At 36.3% G+C, this 19,677-nt stretch overlaps 1 protein-coding gene and 2 long non-coding RNA genes across 3 annotated transcripts in view; 2 read left to right on the forward strand and 1 right to left on the reverse strand.

Annotated features, from left to right (window-relative positions):
* LOC145325075 (NADPH oxidase 5-like) overlaps window positions 1-19,677 on the reverse strand; it is a 38,217-nt gene that overhangs the window by 15,432 nt on the left and 3,108 nt on the right. Inside the window, exons 3-26 of the mRNA XM_080167909.1 lie at window positions 19,383-19,408; window positions 18,895-18,984; window positions 18,551-18,611; window positions 18,123-18,163; window positions 17,514-17,565; window positions 17,162-17,218; window positions 16,731-16,846; window positions 16,345-16,410; window positions 16,182-16,239; window positions 16,066-16,114; window positions 15,646-15,698; window positions 15,499-15,547; window positions 15,168-15,198; window positions 14,956-15,052; window positions 14,752-14,839; window positions 14,579-14,684; window positions 14,350-14,486; window positions 13,976-14,045; window positions 13,455-13,573; window positions 13,003-13,064; window positions 12,479-12,558; window positions 572-699; window positions 180-277; window positions 27-90 (exon numbers count right to left, since the gene is read on the reverse strand). Coding sequence (XP_080024035.1) covers window positions 27-90; window positions 180-277; window positions 572-699; window positions 12,479-12,558; window positions 13,003-13,064; window positions 13,455-13,573; window positions 13,976-14,045; window positions 14,350-14,486; window positions 14,579-14,684; window positions 14,752-14,839; window positions 14,956-15,052; window positions 15,168-15,198; window positions 15,499-15,547; window positions 15,646-15,698; window positions 16,066-16,114; window positions 16,182-16,239; window positions 16,345-16,410; window positions 16,731-16,846; window positions 17,162-17,218; window positions 17,514-17,565; window positions 18,123-18,163; window positions 18,551-18,611; window positions 18,895-18,984; window positions 19,383-19,408 — 1,798 coding nt within the window. The remainder of the gene's footprint in view (window positions 1-26; window positions 91-179; window positions 278-571; window positions 700-12,478; window positions 12,559-13,002; window positions 13,065-13,454; window positions 13,574-13,975; window positions 14,046-14,349; window positions 14,487-14,578; window positions 14,685-14,751; window positions 14,840-14,955; window positions 15,053-15,167; window positions 15,199-15,498; window positions 15,548-15,645; window positions 15,699-16,065; window positions 16,115-16,181; window positions 16,240-16,344; window positions 16,411-16,730; window positions 16,847-17,161; window positions 17,219-17,513; window positions 17,566-18,122; window positions 18,164-18,550; window positions 18,612-18,894; window positions 18,985-19,382; window positions 19,409-19,677) is intronic.
* Window positions 5,808-8,093, forward strand: LOC145325076 (uncharacterized). Its single transcript, XR_013881393.1, has 3 exons — window positions 5,808-5,909; window positions 6,709-6,822; window positions 7,612-8,093. It is a non-coding gene; the product is annotated as an uncharacterized LOC145325076 (long non-coding RNA).
* LOC145324020 (uncharacterized) lies at window positions 8,196-9,462 on the forward strand. Its single transcript, XR_013881170.1, has 3 exons — window positions 8,196-8,485; window positions 8,923-8,963; window positions 9,321-9,462. It is a non-coding gene; the product is annotated as an uncharacterized LOC145324020 (long non-coding RNA).

Raw genomic sequence — 19,677 nt, forward strand, 5'->3', positions numbered from 1 at the left:
ATAAGATTTTTAAAAACATTATTTACCTGGACAATGCAAGATAAGTAGAATCCAATAGAAAATATTCAGCAAATGAGTGAAATAAAACACCTTCAAAAGAAAAAACAAAAGTTACTAAAAAATCATTATTTTCAATGTTCTTAAAATGTACTACATTGAATAAACTATAATAATTAAACCTGAAAATGTCCACTTCTTCTGACAACAGACAAAGAACAGAAGAATATAACACTCAAAATGGTTATTAGAGCTATACCAGTTGGGTTGGCCCAACCACCTAACAAAATCAATTCAAATTAGTATCAATTCTAAAATTAACATTTTTTCACAGAGGTCTAGAGAGATCAGCATTGACATTATTGAATGTTTTTATTAGAGGATTTATTCTTTTTTTTTAGTTCGAAGATTTTTTGCTCTCAGTGTTTTTGAAAACATTGAAGAAATAACTGGAAACTCAAACTTCATGGGAATCGCTAAAACTTTCCTGTACTTGTAAAAGTGTTAAAGCTTCCAATAAAAATGTTATTTTGTGAACAAAGATTTTTTTTCTAAAAAGTAAAAAAAAACTTACCAACAAGACCAAAAACTCCAGGACTGCTAGTAAATAGCCACTGTGGATATGTCCAAGGTTCACCAGTATCATTGCAGACCTGGCAGTGTGTGATAGTGTAATCTGGATACTCAGAAATATCACATTCACTTAAAAAAACATATTTTAATTTCACATAGCAGTGTCATTCAAAGAAAGAAAGTCATTTTATTACCAAAAAAAGGCTATTTTTGTAAGATGATTATAAAGTGTGAAATAGACAGACTTACATAAGTTAATGATAGAGTAGACTTAATATTCAATTCAAAATGCAAACAGATTTTTAAGTATTTATTATATTGGATTAAATGCAGTTTTTGAGTAAATAAGATTATATATTGATAAGTCAAAACTACTGATTATTTAAAGCTGGAAAGTTCTGAAGTAGCAGGATGTCTGTCTGTATATCAGGACACCAAGCAACAGGATGACTGTCTGTTTAATTAATACAATGTATTAATTAACTATGCACTTTGAAGGGGTAGAATATCTGCCTATGCAAACTATCTAAAGTAGTAGGATGTCTGTGAATAGCTGTATTGGTCTTAATAAAGACTCGAACCCAAACCAGATAATGTTCTGTGTTAGGACTCTCAATATCAACTGACTTAAATATATTTTCTCTTTATTCTTTCTGAGAGCAATTAAAGAGTAATTAAGAGTAACAACTAACATATGTCTGCAAACTTAAATATATGACATCACAACATAAATATATGACATTTACCCCCTTCTGAAACCATCCAGCTAAGCATGGTTTCACCATCCATCAGGCTGATCCAATAAACTGGGATCAATATCTTCACTGGGTGAACCTACATCGAAATTAACCCCGGCCTCAAGTCCTTCCTCTCCTTCACCCACTGGAGGAGGAGTGTTCAGCGCCCCTCCACCAACCTCAGCCGAGACACCCACTGTTGCCGCCATGACAGCATTACTCGCTGCAGCAGTTACGGGCCCTCCTACAGCAACCATCACAGCATCATTTACCGCTGAGGCGGTATCATTTGCAACAGCCACCTCTGCAGCAACCGCTGACCCATCTGCCGGCATTGCCACCTCCATCTCAACACCACCAGCGACCTGAACACCTCCCGAAACCATCATCACCCCGTTGTTAGCCTCAGCACCGCCAGAAGTCCCAGCCTGTTGCAACTGCCAATATGCCGCCGCCGGTAAGTCATTGTTTATTCTGCGCCGGATCTCGGACAGCTCGCTAAAAATATTAGACAGGTGCCTTTGCACTTCAGCCTCTTTTTGCGCCATCTCAGAAATAGCCTCTTGAACCTTAGTTCCCTGCCCTGCCAAAACACTTTCCACCTGTTGGCCCACCTGCTGTCCCAACTTGGTTGAACTACTTTCCCAATTATCAGTCATTGCTGTCTGTACACGCTGTACCAGATAAGAAGCCTTTTGCTGTGCAGTAGTAGCCACTATTTGCTGCACCTCCGTATCTACCTTCCTTATACATTCCATTAGATCCTTCTTATGCGTGGCCAACATATCTTTAATCCGTTTATGACCGTCTGTCTGCCAAAGTTTCTGTGCAGTGTTCAAACTTTTGACTGATTCTTTTACAGCCTCACGAATTTTTTCCTCAACCATAGGCTTTAGAGTCACAGCAACAGAATTACTGATTCTACCTATATCTTCATCACTGAGCGGCGCCAAACCACGTCTGTCATTCTTGCGCTCAGCCTTATTTCTCTCGACCTCAGCACGCAAATCTGGTAACTCCCTCTTCTGTTTAGGCCCAAGAGAATCTGCCCCAGCAGGCCGCTTGACCACGCCCCTTCTGGAAGTACCTTCCCCAGCATCATCATAAGCCTTGCTGGCTCCCCTTCTGGAAGTACCTTCCCCAGCATCATCATAAGCCTTGCTGGCTCCCTTAGTCCTGACCGACCCAGCAGCCTGATTTGGCACAAACTTACCAAACCTGCGCCGTCCCTCACCAGAACTAGTATCTGCCACCTTTTGTTCAGGCTTGTCCGTTGGAGGCTCAGTCCAACTGTCTAGCTCCGAACCACTCTGTTCACTAGGCAGACGATCCCTGGAATCAAGCTCAACCTCAAGGCTCACGTTGCCAACATCGTCTTCATCATCATACCCAGGCTCATACCTGGGCGATTCTACATCATACTGCCTCCTATCATCTCTTCTATACACAACATGCCGCCGATTAGCTCTACCAACATCCAGCATCTCAACAGACGGTTCACGCTCCTCCCGCCGACCAGACGCCCGCTGATACCGCCTCTCGTTTCCATCTCCATTTCCTGATAATAATCAATAATTAAATATTAACATTTTAATATTTTAATATTTTAACATTTTTCATATATAAGACGACATTCAAAACGAAATACTTTACACAAATTATATTTATCAGGGATGCCAAATTTTAATTACTGTCTTCCCGATAACGCGAAAATTTAACGCAGTTACACAGTTTGCCCAAACAACCAACACACAGCAATCCAACAACCACCCCCGCAGCACCCATCACAGCCATAACAAAATGCTGCCAACTATTAGTCAACCAATCAATCGAGGTATTATACAAATGTACAAACCAATCTTCTGTAACCTCTACAACAAAAGCATTTGAATTAGCAGCCAATTCCGAAAGTTTAGCCTCTTCCACAGACTCCAACACCTGTCCTTTCTCTCCCTTATCCAACAGATGCTCAAAATTCAACGGTACCTTCAACCAACTATCCTCCAGCCGTTTAGTCTGAACCAGCTGCATTCCTGCCCCCTTGTTGCCTAGATATAATCCAGGTTTAACTCTCACAAATACTGGATTTTTCCTGCACTCGACAACCATCAACAAGGAAACATTTTTAACTAATCTTGTGAACGGTTCTACAGCAACAATTCTACCGTCCATGAACAAAGAAAAATGACCAAGATAACACGGCAAATTTGCTCCTAAAGTCACATTCAACCATCTTTTTTTACATACAGACACAAGTTCCATCTCCCCTAGATGTTGTACCAACAAATTTCCGACTTGTTTGATGTTGGAATGAAACAAATTATTCTCCCAACACCCCTGTTCTGCCTGCAAAATCCTTTCCACCTGATGGTATGAAGAAGTTAGCTGTAGTAATAAAGCACCATCCTCCTCCTTTCTTCGCATCCAAGGAAAAAAATTCTTTTTAGCTGTTGTAATCCACAAAAATACATCCGGAACGTTGGTATGAAAATAATGCAAATCAGTCAGAAAGTCAGAAAACTCCACTTTTTTCCCCAGTTTCAATCCCAACGAAAACTGTGGAGAAATCGCCAACCAACTTTGGCCACCCTGATTATTAGCATCATCCGCCATATTAGAAAATGTAAACAAAGTTAAATTTACAATTTCAACAGTCCGAAAATAACTAAAATGACGTCTATCTTCCTGTGATTTATTGTGAACTATCACTCGATCAAGCCCAAGCCGCAGATCAGACTCCAGACAATGTGCACCAATGAACTGATCCTCAAGAAAACAACTGTTATCAGGTAACATTGAAATTTGTATATTTTTCAAATAACTTGTAATTTGAACTTCTTGAAAAGTATTAGGCACAAAGGTATTATTTAAATAAATACCATCCCCTCTGCACTGAGGGTCAATCCCATACGTCATCATATCCTCATACAGAATGGTACCATTTATGAAATAAGTCATTGACCGATCATAAAACGCTACAGGCAACCGCCGTCCATCTATGTCTAACACCCTCTGTTCCTCCATCCTTTTACAATCTTCACTAGAAATTAACTCATCACTACTAACCACAGCTGGTGCCCCTAAATGTATGTGGCTATATTTGCCACAATACCAGGTGTGAACCGTTCTGTCGACGTGACATTGTACCGCGGGCAAAAATCTCACTCCTACTTTTTTTAACAGATGACCACTGATTGTTCCATTAAACTCATGCTGTCCAAACACTGTACATTCTGAAGCCCTCAATTCAGGACCGTCGCCAACACACTCCTTTACTAGCACAGGTATCACATCAGCCCCACAGGATATTAAACACAATCCCCAAATTAAAAAATATTTACCTGATTTGAATTTATTATTATGACCAGACATTATTAGCTGATAACTGTTCACCAATTCACCCGCAAATATCAACTAATTTAGCCTTTCATTGTAGAACAACTCTCCACCTACTAGCTTTGTCAGCACATATTTGTTATTAAAATAATCAAATAACAATTCATGAACTCTTATTATAATATATTTTTATAATATTTATATATATTTATATAATATTTTTTTTCAAAAATAATTATTATCAGCTCTCCTTTCCCTACTTTCTCCGTCCTCGAGTTCCTATCTGAACATGTACCACAGGACCCCCTACCTAAGATCTTAACCTCCTCCCAGTGTCCCATAAATATTTCGCCACCCGTGATCCACTTTTCTTAATTGTAACTAATCTTTCAGGTGAAGATTGCGGCGGCGCCGTAGTCAAAAACGACTGTTCCGATGGAAGCTCAACCTCGTCAAAATTACCCTCAACTACAGGAGCAGGCACCACAGATTCATCTGTCACTCCCACCTCTACTCCTTCCCCTACAGGTATAATTTCTCTATTAACGTTCCACTCATTTCCATCCCCTGAAACTCTGTCATTATCAACCTCAACCTCACTCTCCTTCTCCTGAATCCCGTCACTCTGTCTTTCCTCTGCCAATTCAAAACCATCATTTTCAGATGACAAATACACAACATCTTCACTCTCTCTCTCCTCTACAGTTTCCCTCTCTACAGGCATATTATCAACCTCCAAAAATATCTCATCGGACGGACAAATTTCAGGTAAAGGAAAAACGTTAAAATTAACCTCCTCTCCTAAAACTTCCGTTCGAGCATGAATTTTTCGAATTTTATCTCTAGCCACAACCTGATTTTTCTTGATAGGATTATTCCCAAAAGGTGCCAACTCATACAATGCATCCGAAAATTTCTTAACTACAATAAAAGGCCCTCCATAAAAAGACTGTAATTTCTTGGACACGTCAGTCTTCACAATATTAAAGAAAGCATAACAAACATCTGTCACCCTCAATGCTTCCTTCTGTACTCTGTGTTTATTTTGAACCTCTAAATATAACTTGGATTTTGTAGAAATTCTCTTAATTACATCCTCCATATTTTTCAGAAATTCCAAATACGACCGCGAGGATGAAGATTCAACAGACGGGACTGGTGACAGAAAATCGAGGGGAATACGTGGCTGCCGACCGAAAACCAGAAAAAATGGAGAATAGCCAGTTCTAGAACTCTTGGAGCAGTTAATCACTAACGTAGCCAAAGGTAATTTTTTAGCCCAGTCCTTTGTTCCATGATTTTCATCTACTTTCAAAGCAGCATACAAACTCTGATTTTGCCTCTCTACAGGATTCGAATTCGGATTCCTGGGGGGAATTAGGACAGTATCCACCCCCAATCCTTTCATCACACCTTTAAACACACTGCTTGTAAAATTTGTACCTCTATCCGATCTCAAAGCCCTAAATAAACCATAGGTAGGTACAAAATTTTCCAATATAGCCTTTACAGTTGTTTCAGTTTTAGCATCAACCAACGGACATGTAAAAACATATCTAGAAAATAAGCAAACCATGATTAAGACAAATTTAACCGTCTGTCCCTGATGATAACATGGAGTCCAAGGACCAACTAGATCCACTGACATATTAGCAAAAACTTCACTACTTTGAACAGAATGAGTTATAGGTGAAACATGTTTAGGATTACTTCCAGCCTTTTTCAAACATGTAATACAACTTCGCATTCTCGATTCCACAAACTTGTTCACGCCAGGCATAAAAAATCTCTCATTTATTTTACGTATTGTCTCCTGCACACCTCTATGTCCAGAACCATATCCACCATGAGCTGAATCAAATATATCATTGTATAAAGAAAGAGGCACTACAGGCCTCTCGACAAAACCCCCTTCGGCCAAAGGCTGTCTGAAAATTACAACCCCCTCTAGCACATACATATGGCCAATAAGATTGTACAATAGTTCTTTTCTGCCCGATAACTCCGCCCTCTCATAAGACGACAACTGTCTCCTTTCCAATATCCATAACCTTATTTCATTTAGGATCTCGTCCTGCTGAAGACTACTTTGCCAGACAAACTCAACATCCACCTCATCCTCTGCAGAATGTACCTGCATAATGGAATAGATTTGATCCAGAAATGGTGAATCATCCAGGTAAGGATCCAAAATTTTATTATCTGTCTCTCTACACTCCTGACAATCCTTCAGTTGATGTTCCTTACAATCTAACTCAGTTCTCGACAAATAATCTACATTCACATGCTTAGTCCCCTGTCGATGGATAACTGTAAAGTCAAAACTTTGCAAGAAAGTTATCCATCGATAGGTGACACCGTTTATTGATCCTTTAGCCCAACGTTTATAATGCACTAGTGAAATACTGTCTGTCCGAACCAAAAATTCACGAAACCTACAAAAGTGTAAAAAATTCTTTAATGCATATACTAATGCACCTAATTCTCCTTTATAGGAAGGATAATTTTGTTCCGCAGCATTACACTTTTTACTACAGACACCAAACACTCTCTCTACACCATCCTGTTCTTGCGAAATAATCCCTGCAAAATACTGAGAACTATAATCTACATCCACGATAAAAAGATTAGGATTATCCCATTGAGGATAGCCTTTACACATCTCAGTCTTGAACATTTCCATAAATTCAGTCCATACTCTATTCAATTCTTCTGTCCACTTTATTATAGTGTCATTCCTGTGACTATCCAACATGCACGACCTCTTGGCATAATCAGCAAAATATCCTCTGTAATAATTGGTAAATCCCAAAAACTTCTGTAACTCCTTCCCTGTTCTAGGCTTGCCCCAATCCTTAATCCGTTCCAAATATGCAGGATTCATTTTCAATCCATCGGCACTAATAATATGCCCCAAATAATGGCATTCTCTAGTCAATAAATCACACTTATCTAAATTCAATTTCAGGTTGACCTGCCTAAGAACTTGAAACAGTGCCTGCAGATGCTCTACATGTTCCTCTGGACTTGATGAAAACACGATCAGATCGTCCAAGTAACTGATACAGAATCCATACATACCTGGCAGGATAGACAGCACCTTATCCATCAAAGCACAGAACAGGCTGGGTGCATTACACAACCCAAATGGCAACCTGTTAAACAAATACATCCTGTTTGCTGCACTAAAAGCTGTCAACGGTTTAGAGTCTTCATCCATAGTCATCGAATGGTAGGCAGCTGTCAAATCAAGAGTACTGAACACCTTGCCAGAACCCAGCTTCGTCAGATTATCAGAAATCAGTGGCAGCGGCCACGCCACCCGCTTAGTCACGTTGTTCAAATTGCGGAAATCGATGACAAACCTCAACTTAGCCTCTGCTCCAGGTGCAGCCTTCTTTTTCACAGCAAAAATAGGACTAGACCAATCCGAGAAACCCTCTTCAATGATGCCGGCGTCCAGCCATTTGGTTAACTGTTCTTTCAACTTAGCATCGTACTCTGGATTCAATGGAATATTTCTGGCCTTTACAGGTTTAGCTCCAGGTAACAATTCTATATTATATGTCATTAATCGACAATCACCAATATCTGAATCATTCATTGAAAAGATATCAAAATTTTCCAAACAAATTTTAATAATCCTAGGTTTCAATTCTGGATTTTCCTTAATCATCTGGTTTTCATCTAACTTCAATTTTTGAATAATAAACTGTACCCGTTCATGCATTTTTTGCCCCGACAACTTTTCTGGCTTATCCAACTCATTAATTGTTTTATTACAGGTGACATCTTGATTATCCATGACGAAACAATGCCCCATCTTCACATTTCTCAGCAAGGTAATAGGTTTTATTGACGCATTAACTACATTAACCACGCAGGACCCATCTTTCCGTGGCTGATACACTCCCTCAATAATCATAATCCCATTGCCACTTGTCATCTTAGAAGAATTAGGGGACACGTACCAAAGCCCATCATTCTTTAATCCAGTCACATGCACAACAGCTGTAGATCCTCCAGGATAAAAAATAGTTTTGTCCAGCAACTTCACATTATACTTCGTTGAATATAACTCTCCAAACCCACCCCCCTCCTTTATCCCTGGCAAGGTAGGTTTAGATGGAATTTCAGAATTCATTCGTCCGGACAAAATAGGAATTTTCTGTACCTCCGCCACCACCTGTTTCTGTAAACAGGAATTAATAGGAACAGATTCCCCACAAAATTCAAACTTATCCTCATCCAAACAAATGTTAATTTTATTCTTTTTCAGGAAATCAGATCCAAGATTCACCAACCTACTCGTCACCTCAGGTACATAAAATGTCTCCGTAAATACAGCTTGAGTTCCAGCAAATCTAAATTTCAACTCGACATATCCAATAATATTAACTTTCTTTAAATCTACTGAATACGCTGATAATTTAGCAGGACAAAACTCAATTCCATGTTTATCAAGAATTTCTCTAGATATTAAAGAATTAAAATTATTCCCTGTATCAATAATTCCTAACTCCTTCATCGTAATATCAGCCCCTGGCACAAAGAAATCTAAATCCGCACAAATAGGCATTTTAGTTATCTTCAAAAACTTCACAATCTTCGAATTAAAATCTCCATGCAGGATTACAAATAATTAATATATCCATGTCAATTAATTTCAAATTTTAGATATACATCATTCCACTACACAGCAGTCAGCCCTCCATCCGTTACCAGCCGCCAACATACTGTTCGATTTATGAAATCCTGTACACCTTCCAGACTACCAGCAACACACAGCTACACACCAAGCCTTTTGCCATCCAAGTAAGTACCTCTCAAAGTTTTTAACATTTACTTCAACTTTGCATAGGTACCTATCAAAATATAATATATAGAATATATATATATATATATATAAATATATATATATTGTTTTCATTAACACGATCACACCTTGACTGAAGAATAAGCAAGACAGTAATACTTTATAAAGTTGAGAGCAATTATCTGAATACAAAACAGCAAAATTAACTAATTACACATAGCAAACGCAGAAAAAAATCAACTACAGTACTATAGCCTATATAATGAATACGAATAAAAGAACGATCTATAAATTTCATTCATTTCAAATGAAATTTATATATCGAATCAATCATATCCATTACATAGGATATTGCTGAAAATTGTTCCTAGCTATGTCAGCAATCATAGCCTCATACTGTTTCTCATCTCTGCTCTTTTCAGAATCCACAACAGGCCCCACCTGATTGACCGTCTTCTTCAGAAACTGCTCAGGTATTACCCTATTATTAGGCACCCCAGGACCTTCTTTCTTCTCGCTACCCGCTGAGAAAAACCTAGCTTTGGTCTTTCCTATGCGAGAATCAGGAGCTGGCGGCTTACCGTCTCTCTTCTGCCAGCAACTAGCCACTACATGACCTTTTTTCCCACAATACCAACAAATCATAGTTTTAGCCTTCGAATTCAAAGCCCCAATCACGTTCTCAACCTGATCCCAAGGAATATCATCATCCCCTTCAATCCACGCATTATTATCGCCAATCTCAGTCCTGCCCTCCATATCAGATACATGCACTTCACTGATTACAGGCCTAGCTTTTACCTCCCTAGAATCCTCTAGCCTCAACCCTTCCATAGCCTGAGAATAACAGGACGTTACATTTTCAGGTGAAACGTGTCCAGAACGGGCCCAGCTTATGTAATGCTGACCTCTGCGAATCAAATAAGTCAAGAAAGCACTGTAATCTTCCAGGTAATGCATAGATTCAATGAAATTAGCCATATCTCTAGCTAAATCAGAAAACAGCAAATTCTTAGCCACATTATTGTAGAAATCACGCCAAGATTGTCTAGAAATTTGACCAGGATGCATAAGCCTAAACAGCCGTAACTTAGCATTGAAAAACACATCCACATTCTGACCACTCTTTTGTTTCAGGGCGTAGAAGAATTCAGTAGCCGACTCTGTATCCGCAAAGGGTATCACCAACCTTCTTATCAACAGGTAATAACCTAAAGCACTTAGGGAAGCATTAGCCTCCGGCGTAATAAGCCTCCCCATCTTCTTCCCTTTGCACTCAAAAATCCTATTGTACAGGACGTCCTTGAAAAGCATAGGATCCTCCAACTTTGCGAACCGAGCAACCCTCCATAAGGATAAGAAATAATCCTCAAAATCAATGTTTCCATCCCAAAATGGAGCATCCCGCACAAAATCACTATCCCACTTGACTCCTCTTACAAGACAAAACTCCTTAAACTGCTCCTCTACAGTCTGTTGGCTTACACTACCGCCGGCCACCTTTTTATAGGCCTTAAGCACTTCAGCCCTTTCCTCAATTAAAGGAAATATATCCAACAATTGATTCTCATATTCGGTCAGACAACTCTCACGAACATTCATCCAATTTCCATTCCCAACAGGACCCAAAAACTCAATCTGCGAAAACTTCAAATGTCCAGGAGCACTTTTCACCCTTTTAGCCTCAAAATTTGTAGAATCCAATTTAGCCTCCACACTCAAACGATTAATGAAAGATGTATTAAACGAATCATCTCCCATCGCTTTGACTGCAGATACACTAGCCCCCATACTTGTCTCATACAAAAAACCGCTAATATCCCCATCCGCTGGCAATTGCGCCACCTTTTTCTTAATAGTAGCCAAATCAACATCATAGCCTAACTTCTTATGCTCATCAGAATTCTTGAACTCTTTCACCTTATTCTCCAGCCGTTTATTCGCCGCCGTTAGCTTATCCACCTGACCTTTGACAGTCGTATGTTCCTTTAACATTGCCCTAACATATTTTTTTATGCTTTCAGGCACAACGTCATTCTCCACCTCGCCCAACGCCGACTCCACATTCGCATTGGCACCTGCACCAACATCCTCAGCCACAGCATCATCCTCCTCCCAATTTTCGGGAGTTCCATCATCATCCTGACTGTCAGTCTCCCGAGGACGCTTAGGCGGCCGTCCACGCTTGCCTTCATTTTTACCCCACTCTCCTTTTTCTCCATCAGCCATATCCGAGCACTAGAACTAGATTCGCCGTGAAATTTAGATCAGAAGAGTTAAAGAATGAAATTCCACAGAAACCTGAAATATAAATCAAGTTAGAAATATAAAAAATTAAAACAAAACTGTGAAAAATCCGAGATAAAAAAATCTCAAAAAGTGATTGACTTCAAATTAAACACCACTTCCCCCACCCTTAACTCAGCAGCAGGTCTAAATAACACGTAGCACAATAAGACTGCGCCAAATGTGAAATAGACAGACTTACATAAGTTAATGATAGAGTAGACTTAATATTCAATTCAAAATGCAAACAGATTTTTAAGTATTTATTATATTGGATTAAATGCAGTTTTTGAGTAAATAAGATTATATATTGATAAGTCAAAACTACTGATTATTTAAAGCTGGAAAGTTCTGAAGTAGCAGGATGTCTGTCTGTATATCAGGACACCAAGCAACAGGATGACTGTCTGTTTAATTAATACAATGTATTAATTAACTATGCACTTTGAAGGGGTAGAATATCTGCCTATGCAAACTATCTAAAGTAGTAGGATGTCTGTGAATAGCTGTATTGGTCTTAATAAAGACTCGAACCCAAACCAGATAATGTTCTGTGTTAGGACTCTCAATATCAACTGACTTAAATATATTTTCTCTTTATTCTTTCTGAGAGCAATTAAAGAGTAATTAAGAGTAACAACTAACATATGTCTGCAAACTTAAATATATGACATCACAACATAAATATATGACAAAAGTATACCTTAAGAAAATAAAATTGCCAAATATTAACCTGCTATTGGTTTGATTGACAGGTACAAGTTGACAGCCAGATGGAACATTATAACCAATTGTTGTCCAGTCACCACCCTCCTTTTATTATCAATATATGAAAGTAACAGGATGCCTTTCTATTTGTATGTCTGTACCAAAGGATCTTACTAACACATGAACCTTTATGGCTATCCCTAACAATGTAGCGTCTCATAGGTTCTGGGATGGCCTTTAACTATTTTGAGGATGGGTACCACCACCATCTCAAGATAACTGGCCCCTAGATAAAAATGCCTCCCTCCCCCCCAAAAAAATGTTTTTTCCTTTATTTTTTAAAAAATGGGTGGTAACTTCAACTCCCGCCTCCCCTCTCAAGTGCCCATGGAGGCCTCAAGGGGAAAAGCCCCTAGTATACCAATAAAGAAACTCTGTCAAATATGAAGTTAAAGTGTAGCAATTTCAGATGCCAATTATTAAAAGAATCAAGTTGAAATAAAATTTTGATTTACAAAATCTATTGCAATGGAGATATTTTAAACCCACCTTGGCCCAATATTTGGCTGAGAGTTGGACAAATAAAACTGGATCTGGCTGAATATTTAAACCTGAAAAATAAACATTATGGTATTAATTTATTTTTAAAAATAAGAATGACAATTAAACATATTTACATGTGAGAAAAGGGGACTATGATAGAACGAGATCAAGTGATGTTAAGCAATGTAAAGTTTGAAATATAATAAAACATCGTCAAATGCTGTAAAGTGCAAAAGAAAATTAATTAAACTGTGTCAAAGCATTTGCTGTTTTATAATCTCAACTTATTATACATTTTAAATTTTTTCGTCAAGACCATGGTAGACCATAACTTTTTTTATTCATTTAGCCCTATACAAAATAAAACAAGTATATCAACCAAAAAGTGCCTTAAATCACAGCTGGAAGGTTCTTAACACTACTTGCTCTTGTTCGTACCTATAGTCCCCTTCACTTACCAAAATTGAAGAGATGCATGATTGTGTGGAGCCATGCTGAAACAAAAATAACCAGACCAAGCTTCTTGTGAAAAGCAATATTGTGGTCCAATGGGAGATATGCTGCTAAACCCATATTCCTAAAATAAAAATTGAAATATTGTTTGCCATATCTTTTTCTGGAAATGATTCTTTGTGTTTATCATAGCTCAACCATAGAATGTTGTATCCCACACTAGAGGGGGGGGGGGTGATCTTTTGAAGTTGTTCAAAATTTGGAGTTTCTGTGTAGTAAACGTAGTTGCAAATATAGGTATTAAATAACAACAAACTAAATATTATCATTTATTATCACTAACTATTATACTATTGCAGTGCTTACTTAACTTAATTAATAAAGTAGTTGTGCTAAAAGTTAATGTCGAAACTTATGAAGCTACTCTATACTACAGGGTTAAGAGTACATTATGTGTACTCTTATCTTATTATTCTCTTTAAATCATTAATCTTTAATTATATCTTCACATTTTACTGAAACTTGCCTGAGAGTTGTCATTGAGTATCTTAGAACAAAAACAAGTAACATTGTTGAGTTGAATAACAAAATTCTTCCTAAAATTATCAAATATTAAACAATACAAATATTGTAACAAGACTTAGATATCCTTTTATAAAAGTAATGGATGACTATGAGTTTGTACCTTAGTGTGGTTCCCCTTAACAATGTAGCTTCTCATAGGTCCTTAGAGGCTTTTGAACTATTCTGATGGAGAGTACCACCTCCCTTCCAAATGAAATCGCCCATAGAAAACCTTTATAACCCCCCCCCCCTAAAAAAATACCTTTTAAAAACATGGGGTTAACTTCGATCCCCACACCTCAACCTAAATTGCCACTAGTTTGATTAATAACTCACCGCAGGCCCGGGAGATGACATAGAACATGTTAGGTGTGTTGCCATTGAGCAAGGGGAAATCTTTAAAGTAGACTGCTCGAGTTATGAAGAGAACAATGTTTATGATGATTATGACAGCTGCAAACAATACTAAAGATCTGAAATAAAAAATTTTTTTTGGAAGATTCTTATTCCTTGTTTTTGATCCATACAAGCAAATATCTTAAGATTATTCAAACTTGATAATTACCTGTTATTAATGAGAAATTGTTTTGACAAGTGGTATGGCAATAGATCCAGAAATCTATCCTTCAATGTTTTCTTTTTCTTGGGTTTTGGTGGTGTAAGTAGTTTCTCTACAATTAAAATGTATAATTAAACCTAAAAAATTTATTCTGTTTTTCTATCAAAGTAAAATTTTACCTATACTCAAAGAAAGATTTTCAATGAGTCCTTCATGTCTTTGAAACTGTTCTTTTAGATCATCTAATGTGATTCCATTCATACCTCCCTAGAACATACAGTGTTTCAATTTTAAATTGTTAGCTATCTATTATAATATTCTTATCAAGTAATGATTAAAAAATCCTTGAAATCTAGTATTAATTAATGGTTTAGGTAGTTTACCTTTACAGCATCTTGATACAAGACTTGAGCAAGATTATCAACTTCAGCATCTGCAAACTTTATACCACTTTCAGACATACAAGCTTTCAGCACTTCACTGAAATTAAATAACAAACAATTAAAACAGTTTTTTTAGAATAAATATCTTTCCTAAAATTGCGCTTGAATTCTAAAAAATGAAATAATTGAGAATATCAAAACATATGGATTACCATAACTCATCTTGATCAATGACTCCATCACCTAAAACATTAAATATTCTGTTATGCACTATTAATTTAATCAAAACAATAAAATATCCTATTATATAATGTTCTGTTTTGTCCGTAGCGAAGGATCACGCTAATGCTGAACCAATATGGTTCTCCTTTACAGTGAAGCTTCTTATAGGTCCAGAGATGGTTTTTGGCCATTCTATTTCTGTAAACAAGTCTGGGTATGGTTTTAGGCTATATTTCATCCCTTTCATACCCCTTCGGATATAGCGCCCCTAGAAGATAGGTGCGCAGTCGCTAGTCATAGATAAAGCAATCAAAATCTCACCATTTGGATCATAAACTCTGAAGAGGAAATTTATTTTGAAGTCATCATTCTTAATTAATTACATAATTATTATTAAAGTTTTTAATACAATCATCTCAGAATTATTTATGTTATAATTTTTTCTCATCTTAACTTTTTATTAATCACCTTTGTGGCAAATTGTTGCATAGTTTCCATAAACTCCTCAAGTGAAACAGTCCCTAAAATCATTTGATTGTTCTTCTATAAACTGTATGAAAATATCCTTATAATAACGTAACAGGATGTTTTGTCTATCTGTCTGTTTGTCTGTAACAAAGGATCTCGCTACCCGCTGAGCTGATATGGTTCTCCTTTATAAGGTAGCTTTTCATAGGTACTGGGAATTTTATATTTATTTTGGAGAAGAGAACAACCACCCTCCCAAGGGAAATCACCCCTAGAAAAATATTTCTTTACATTTTCTTTTTAAATCGAAAAAAATTGGGGTTTTGAATTCAACTACCCCCTCCTCAAGTGCCTCTAGAGGCGTAGCTGGTAGGGTCTGATATTGTAATTTAACATATTGAACATCATTTGAATACTAACCTGATCCATCCTTGTCAAATATTTTGAAAACTCTTTCCAAAAATAAACTCTAAAATTAAATTATAATGGAGATTTTGATTTTAATAATGGCATAATATTTTTTAATAATAACTCACATTTTTAGATTGGAGAATGTTTTTGAATTCAGACAGAGTAAACTCATTCTGACCTTCTCTAAAATGTTGCATTTTGATAATAATTGAAGCTACTGTTGATTAATTTATATACATATTTTTAAAAAAAGTATCTATATAATTATAAATAGTAAAAAAATCTTACTTAAGGTGGCTTCTGAATACTGATTCTAGGTATATTAAGTTTTCTTCTGCTATTTCTAATTGGCACCTAACACAAATATTTATTAGTATGTAGCTTCTCATAGGTAGGTCTATGGAAAGTTTATATCTGTTTGTAGGAGTGTACCACCACCCTCCCAAGAGAAAATGCCCTAGAAAAAATGACCACAAAAAAACTATTTTTTCACCTTTTCTTCTTAAAACTCTTAAAATTGGAATATGAACAAGGGTAGGGTCAACTCATCGCCCCCCTCTCACAATAAGTGTTTCTAGAGGCCTCTAGAAGATCTAACCGCATTTTTTTTTATCTATATAGTATTTGAATTTTTAAAAGTTGTATCCTAAATTGAATATTTTTTTCTAACTTACCTCTGTTTTGTCAACAGTACAATTATTGCCATAAAATCTTCTATTGAAATTTCAGAATTATTCATATTCTCGACACTTGCAAACCATTTATTTGAAACTCCTTTGGTTCTTATTATCTAAAAATATATATTTTAGAAAAATGTTAATTGTAATCGTGTAAAGATATTAGATTCAAACCATAATAATTATATGTTAAAATATCAAGGGGCATGATCTATATATTATTTTGACCAAAGGGCGGGGACCCTGTTTCAATTTTGAATTGGGTCTTTGAAATCAGCTGTTCGGAAATATAAAAACAGCGAGTCCCTACAAAAGAACAGAAAGCAATTTCCTAGCAGACAGAATGGGTCTCTACCACTTTGGCCAGGTAGTTGTCTGGATTATACATCTATACTTAATACATTTATTGTAAAATGCATTTAAGTTACCTGATAGAATTTATCTTGTGTTATGTTTGAATTATTGCAAACCAAAAAAGCAACTGCCTAAAATAAATTAGTTGAATTTTGATTGTTTTTCTTTTATAATTTTAATTAAAATAGTTATTTATCGTATTGTATTATAGACAGCTTTCTGCGGATATTAAAGTGAAAAACTGTAATTTTAAAACCAGTTTTGTTAGCTCCGGGGGAGTACTCTTATGATTTCTATTTTAATATTCGTAGAAAATTGTCTGTTTACAAGATTTTCCAGTATTGAAAACCGGTTTTAATCCAGCAGATATTAATTGTTTTCGAAGCCATACCAGAAAAACTATTTTTAATTCTACAAAAAAGTTACCTCTAACAAGTTGATTAAACATTCAATTTTCTCTGTATTACATCTTCCATCACTAATATTAAAAATGTAAATGCCAAAAAAATGAAGGGTAAAATTTTAACACAGGCTAATTTTACAAAATATATTCATCAAGCCTTCGTCAGTAAACACATTAAAGGGGCCCTTAGCCTAAGATATTCTTTAAATTTGGGATACACCACTAGATCTTATTTTAGTGCATCTCTGAACCAAACCTGATGTACAGTACATGGTTACTTGGTCAAACGTCCTTCAGACAACCAACCCTTTGATTGTACGTCCTTTATCTAGAATTCTTAACTGTGCATTTTAATGAGTTGTGTCTGTTTTGGGCCAAGGCATTCCCCCTACTCTAACTATTTTTATCACACACCTGACAGAGCAGCAGTGACAAACATTTTTAAACTCCTTAGCAATGACGTCAGGCGGAGATTCAAACCTATCATCTTTCCGACAACGAGCGGATTTAAAACAAGTTACAGCACAGTCGCGGGACTTTATTTATTTAGTCAGCAACAACACTTAGGTAATTTTTTTCTGTTTTGAAAATCTATAGATTATTTGTCAAGGTGTGATAAATTAACTACTTACTTTTGAGCGCATCTTTCTCTAAGGTGTGAAATCCAGTCATCCTTTATAATAAAAATGATCAGTTGGATTGTAAAATCGATAATATTATAATTATGTTATCCTTAAATAAAAGTAACAGGATGTCTATCTGTACCAAAGTATCTAGCTAACCACTGGACCGATATGGTTCTCCTTTACAATGTAGCTTCTCATATGTCCTATGAAGGTTTATACTAATTTGGGGGAGAGTACTTCCACTCTCCCCAGAGAAATTAAGATAAAAATTACCCTTCCCCAAAACAATTTTTAAAAATTTTTCTTTTTAAAACTAAAATTGAAAATAGAGGGGCGACTTCCTCATCTCTAATTTTATAGCTCCTAAAAGACTCTACGGGCAAAGCCTCTAGTAGAATATAATTGTTATTCAATCATTATTTAATTATTTGTACCTGGTTTAGGTAACCAACACTGTCCCCATCAAATAGTTCAAATAAATCATCAGCAAAACTTCTAAACAAAGGGTAATATAAGATTAATCCTTTTATAAGTAGCAGGATTAGTGTCTGTCTGTTTGTGTCTGAACCGATATGGTTCTCCTTTAAAAAGCAGCTTCTCATAGGTATATAACTGACAAATAGCCTCTAAAAAAATGCCCACCTAAAAATTTATTTTTCTTTTTGAAACAAAATTGAAATTGAGGAGCGTAGCTGCTAGTTTCTTATAAAGGCTTTTTTATTTCTATTTTCATTATTCTTCAAATTATCCTTTAAAGGCAGGTAGGTACTGTTCAAACCTGGAACTAAAAAGGTTGAAAAATAAGTCTGGGTCCAATTTCAGGTTATCTGAAAATCTCATCGATGTTTCTCTGATTGATGTCAGGAACCTGAAATTTGCAGTTTTATAATAGTAAAAACAAGGATGGAAACATCCATGGAATGAACAAACGGACAAAGTGTGTTACAGAGGAGACGTTTCAGATTTTATAAAAAAAAAGAGAGAAAATATGCAAGAAAAATACGAAACCTCTAAAAAAGAAAAACTTTGATACTTTAAAAAAAGCTTGTGTCTTCTGAAGCATGACCGACAGACAGACGTACTAAACAATGTATAGACTAGATGTTTATATGTCATAAGAATCTCCACTTAAAATTTCGGTCGAGAAAATTACATTTTTCCACCATCTTTTCGGGCTGACTGGCGAACAGACAAAGTGAGTAGCTTATTGATTTTTAAACATGAATAATTGAAATAAACAGAAAAGCACACAATAAATGGTTTTACCTGGATCTCTTCCCTTCTTTGCTGGCCTAAAACATAGAACATAGTAGATTATTATAATCTTTATAATTATTATTTTTTAGATATAGAACAGTACAATGTGCAGCATTTCACAAGTTTTTAAATTTTAGAGAGAAAAGATACAATTTGATAATGCAAGTAGGGTAAATCCTTATATAAAAGTAACAGGATGGCTAAGAGTCTGTTTGTCTATGATTCATTGAGTATTGCTGGATCTCGCTAGCTTGTGGACCAATATGGTTCTCCTTTACTGTAAAGCTTTTCAGAGATTTATTTT

Source organism: Acartia tonsa, chromosome 7, assembly GCF_053477335.1.
Source record: "Acartia tonsa isolate MP-2025a chromosome 7, ASM5347733v1, whole genome shotgun sequence".
Classification (NCBI taxonomy): domain Eukaryota; kingdom Metazoa; phylum Arthropoda; class Copepoda; order Calanoida; family Acartiidae; genus Acartia; species Acartia tonsa.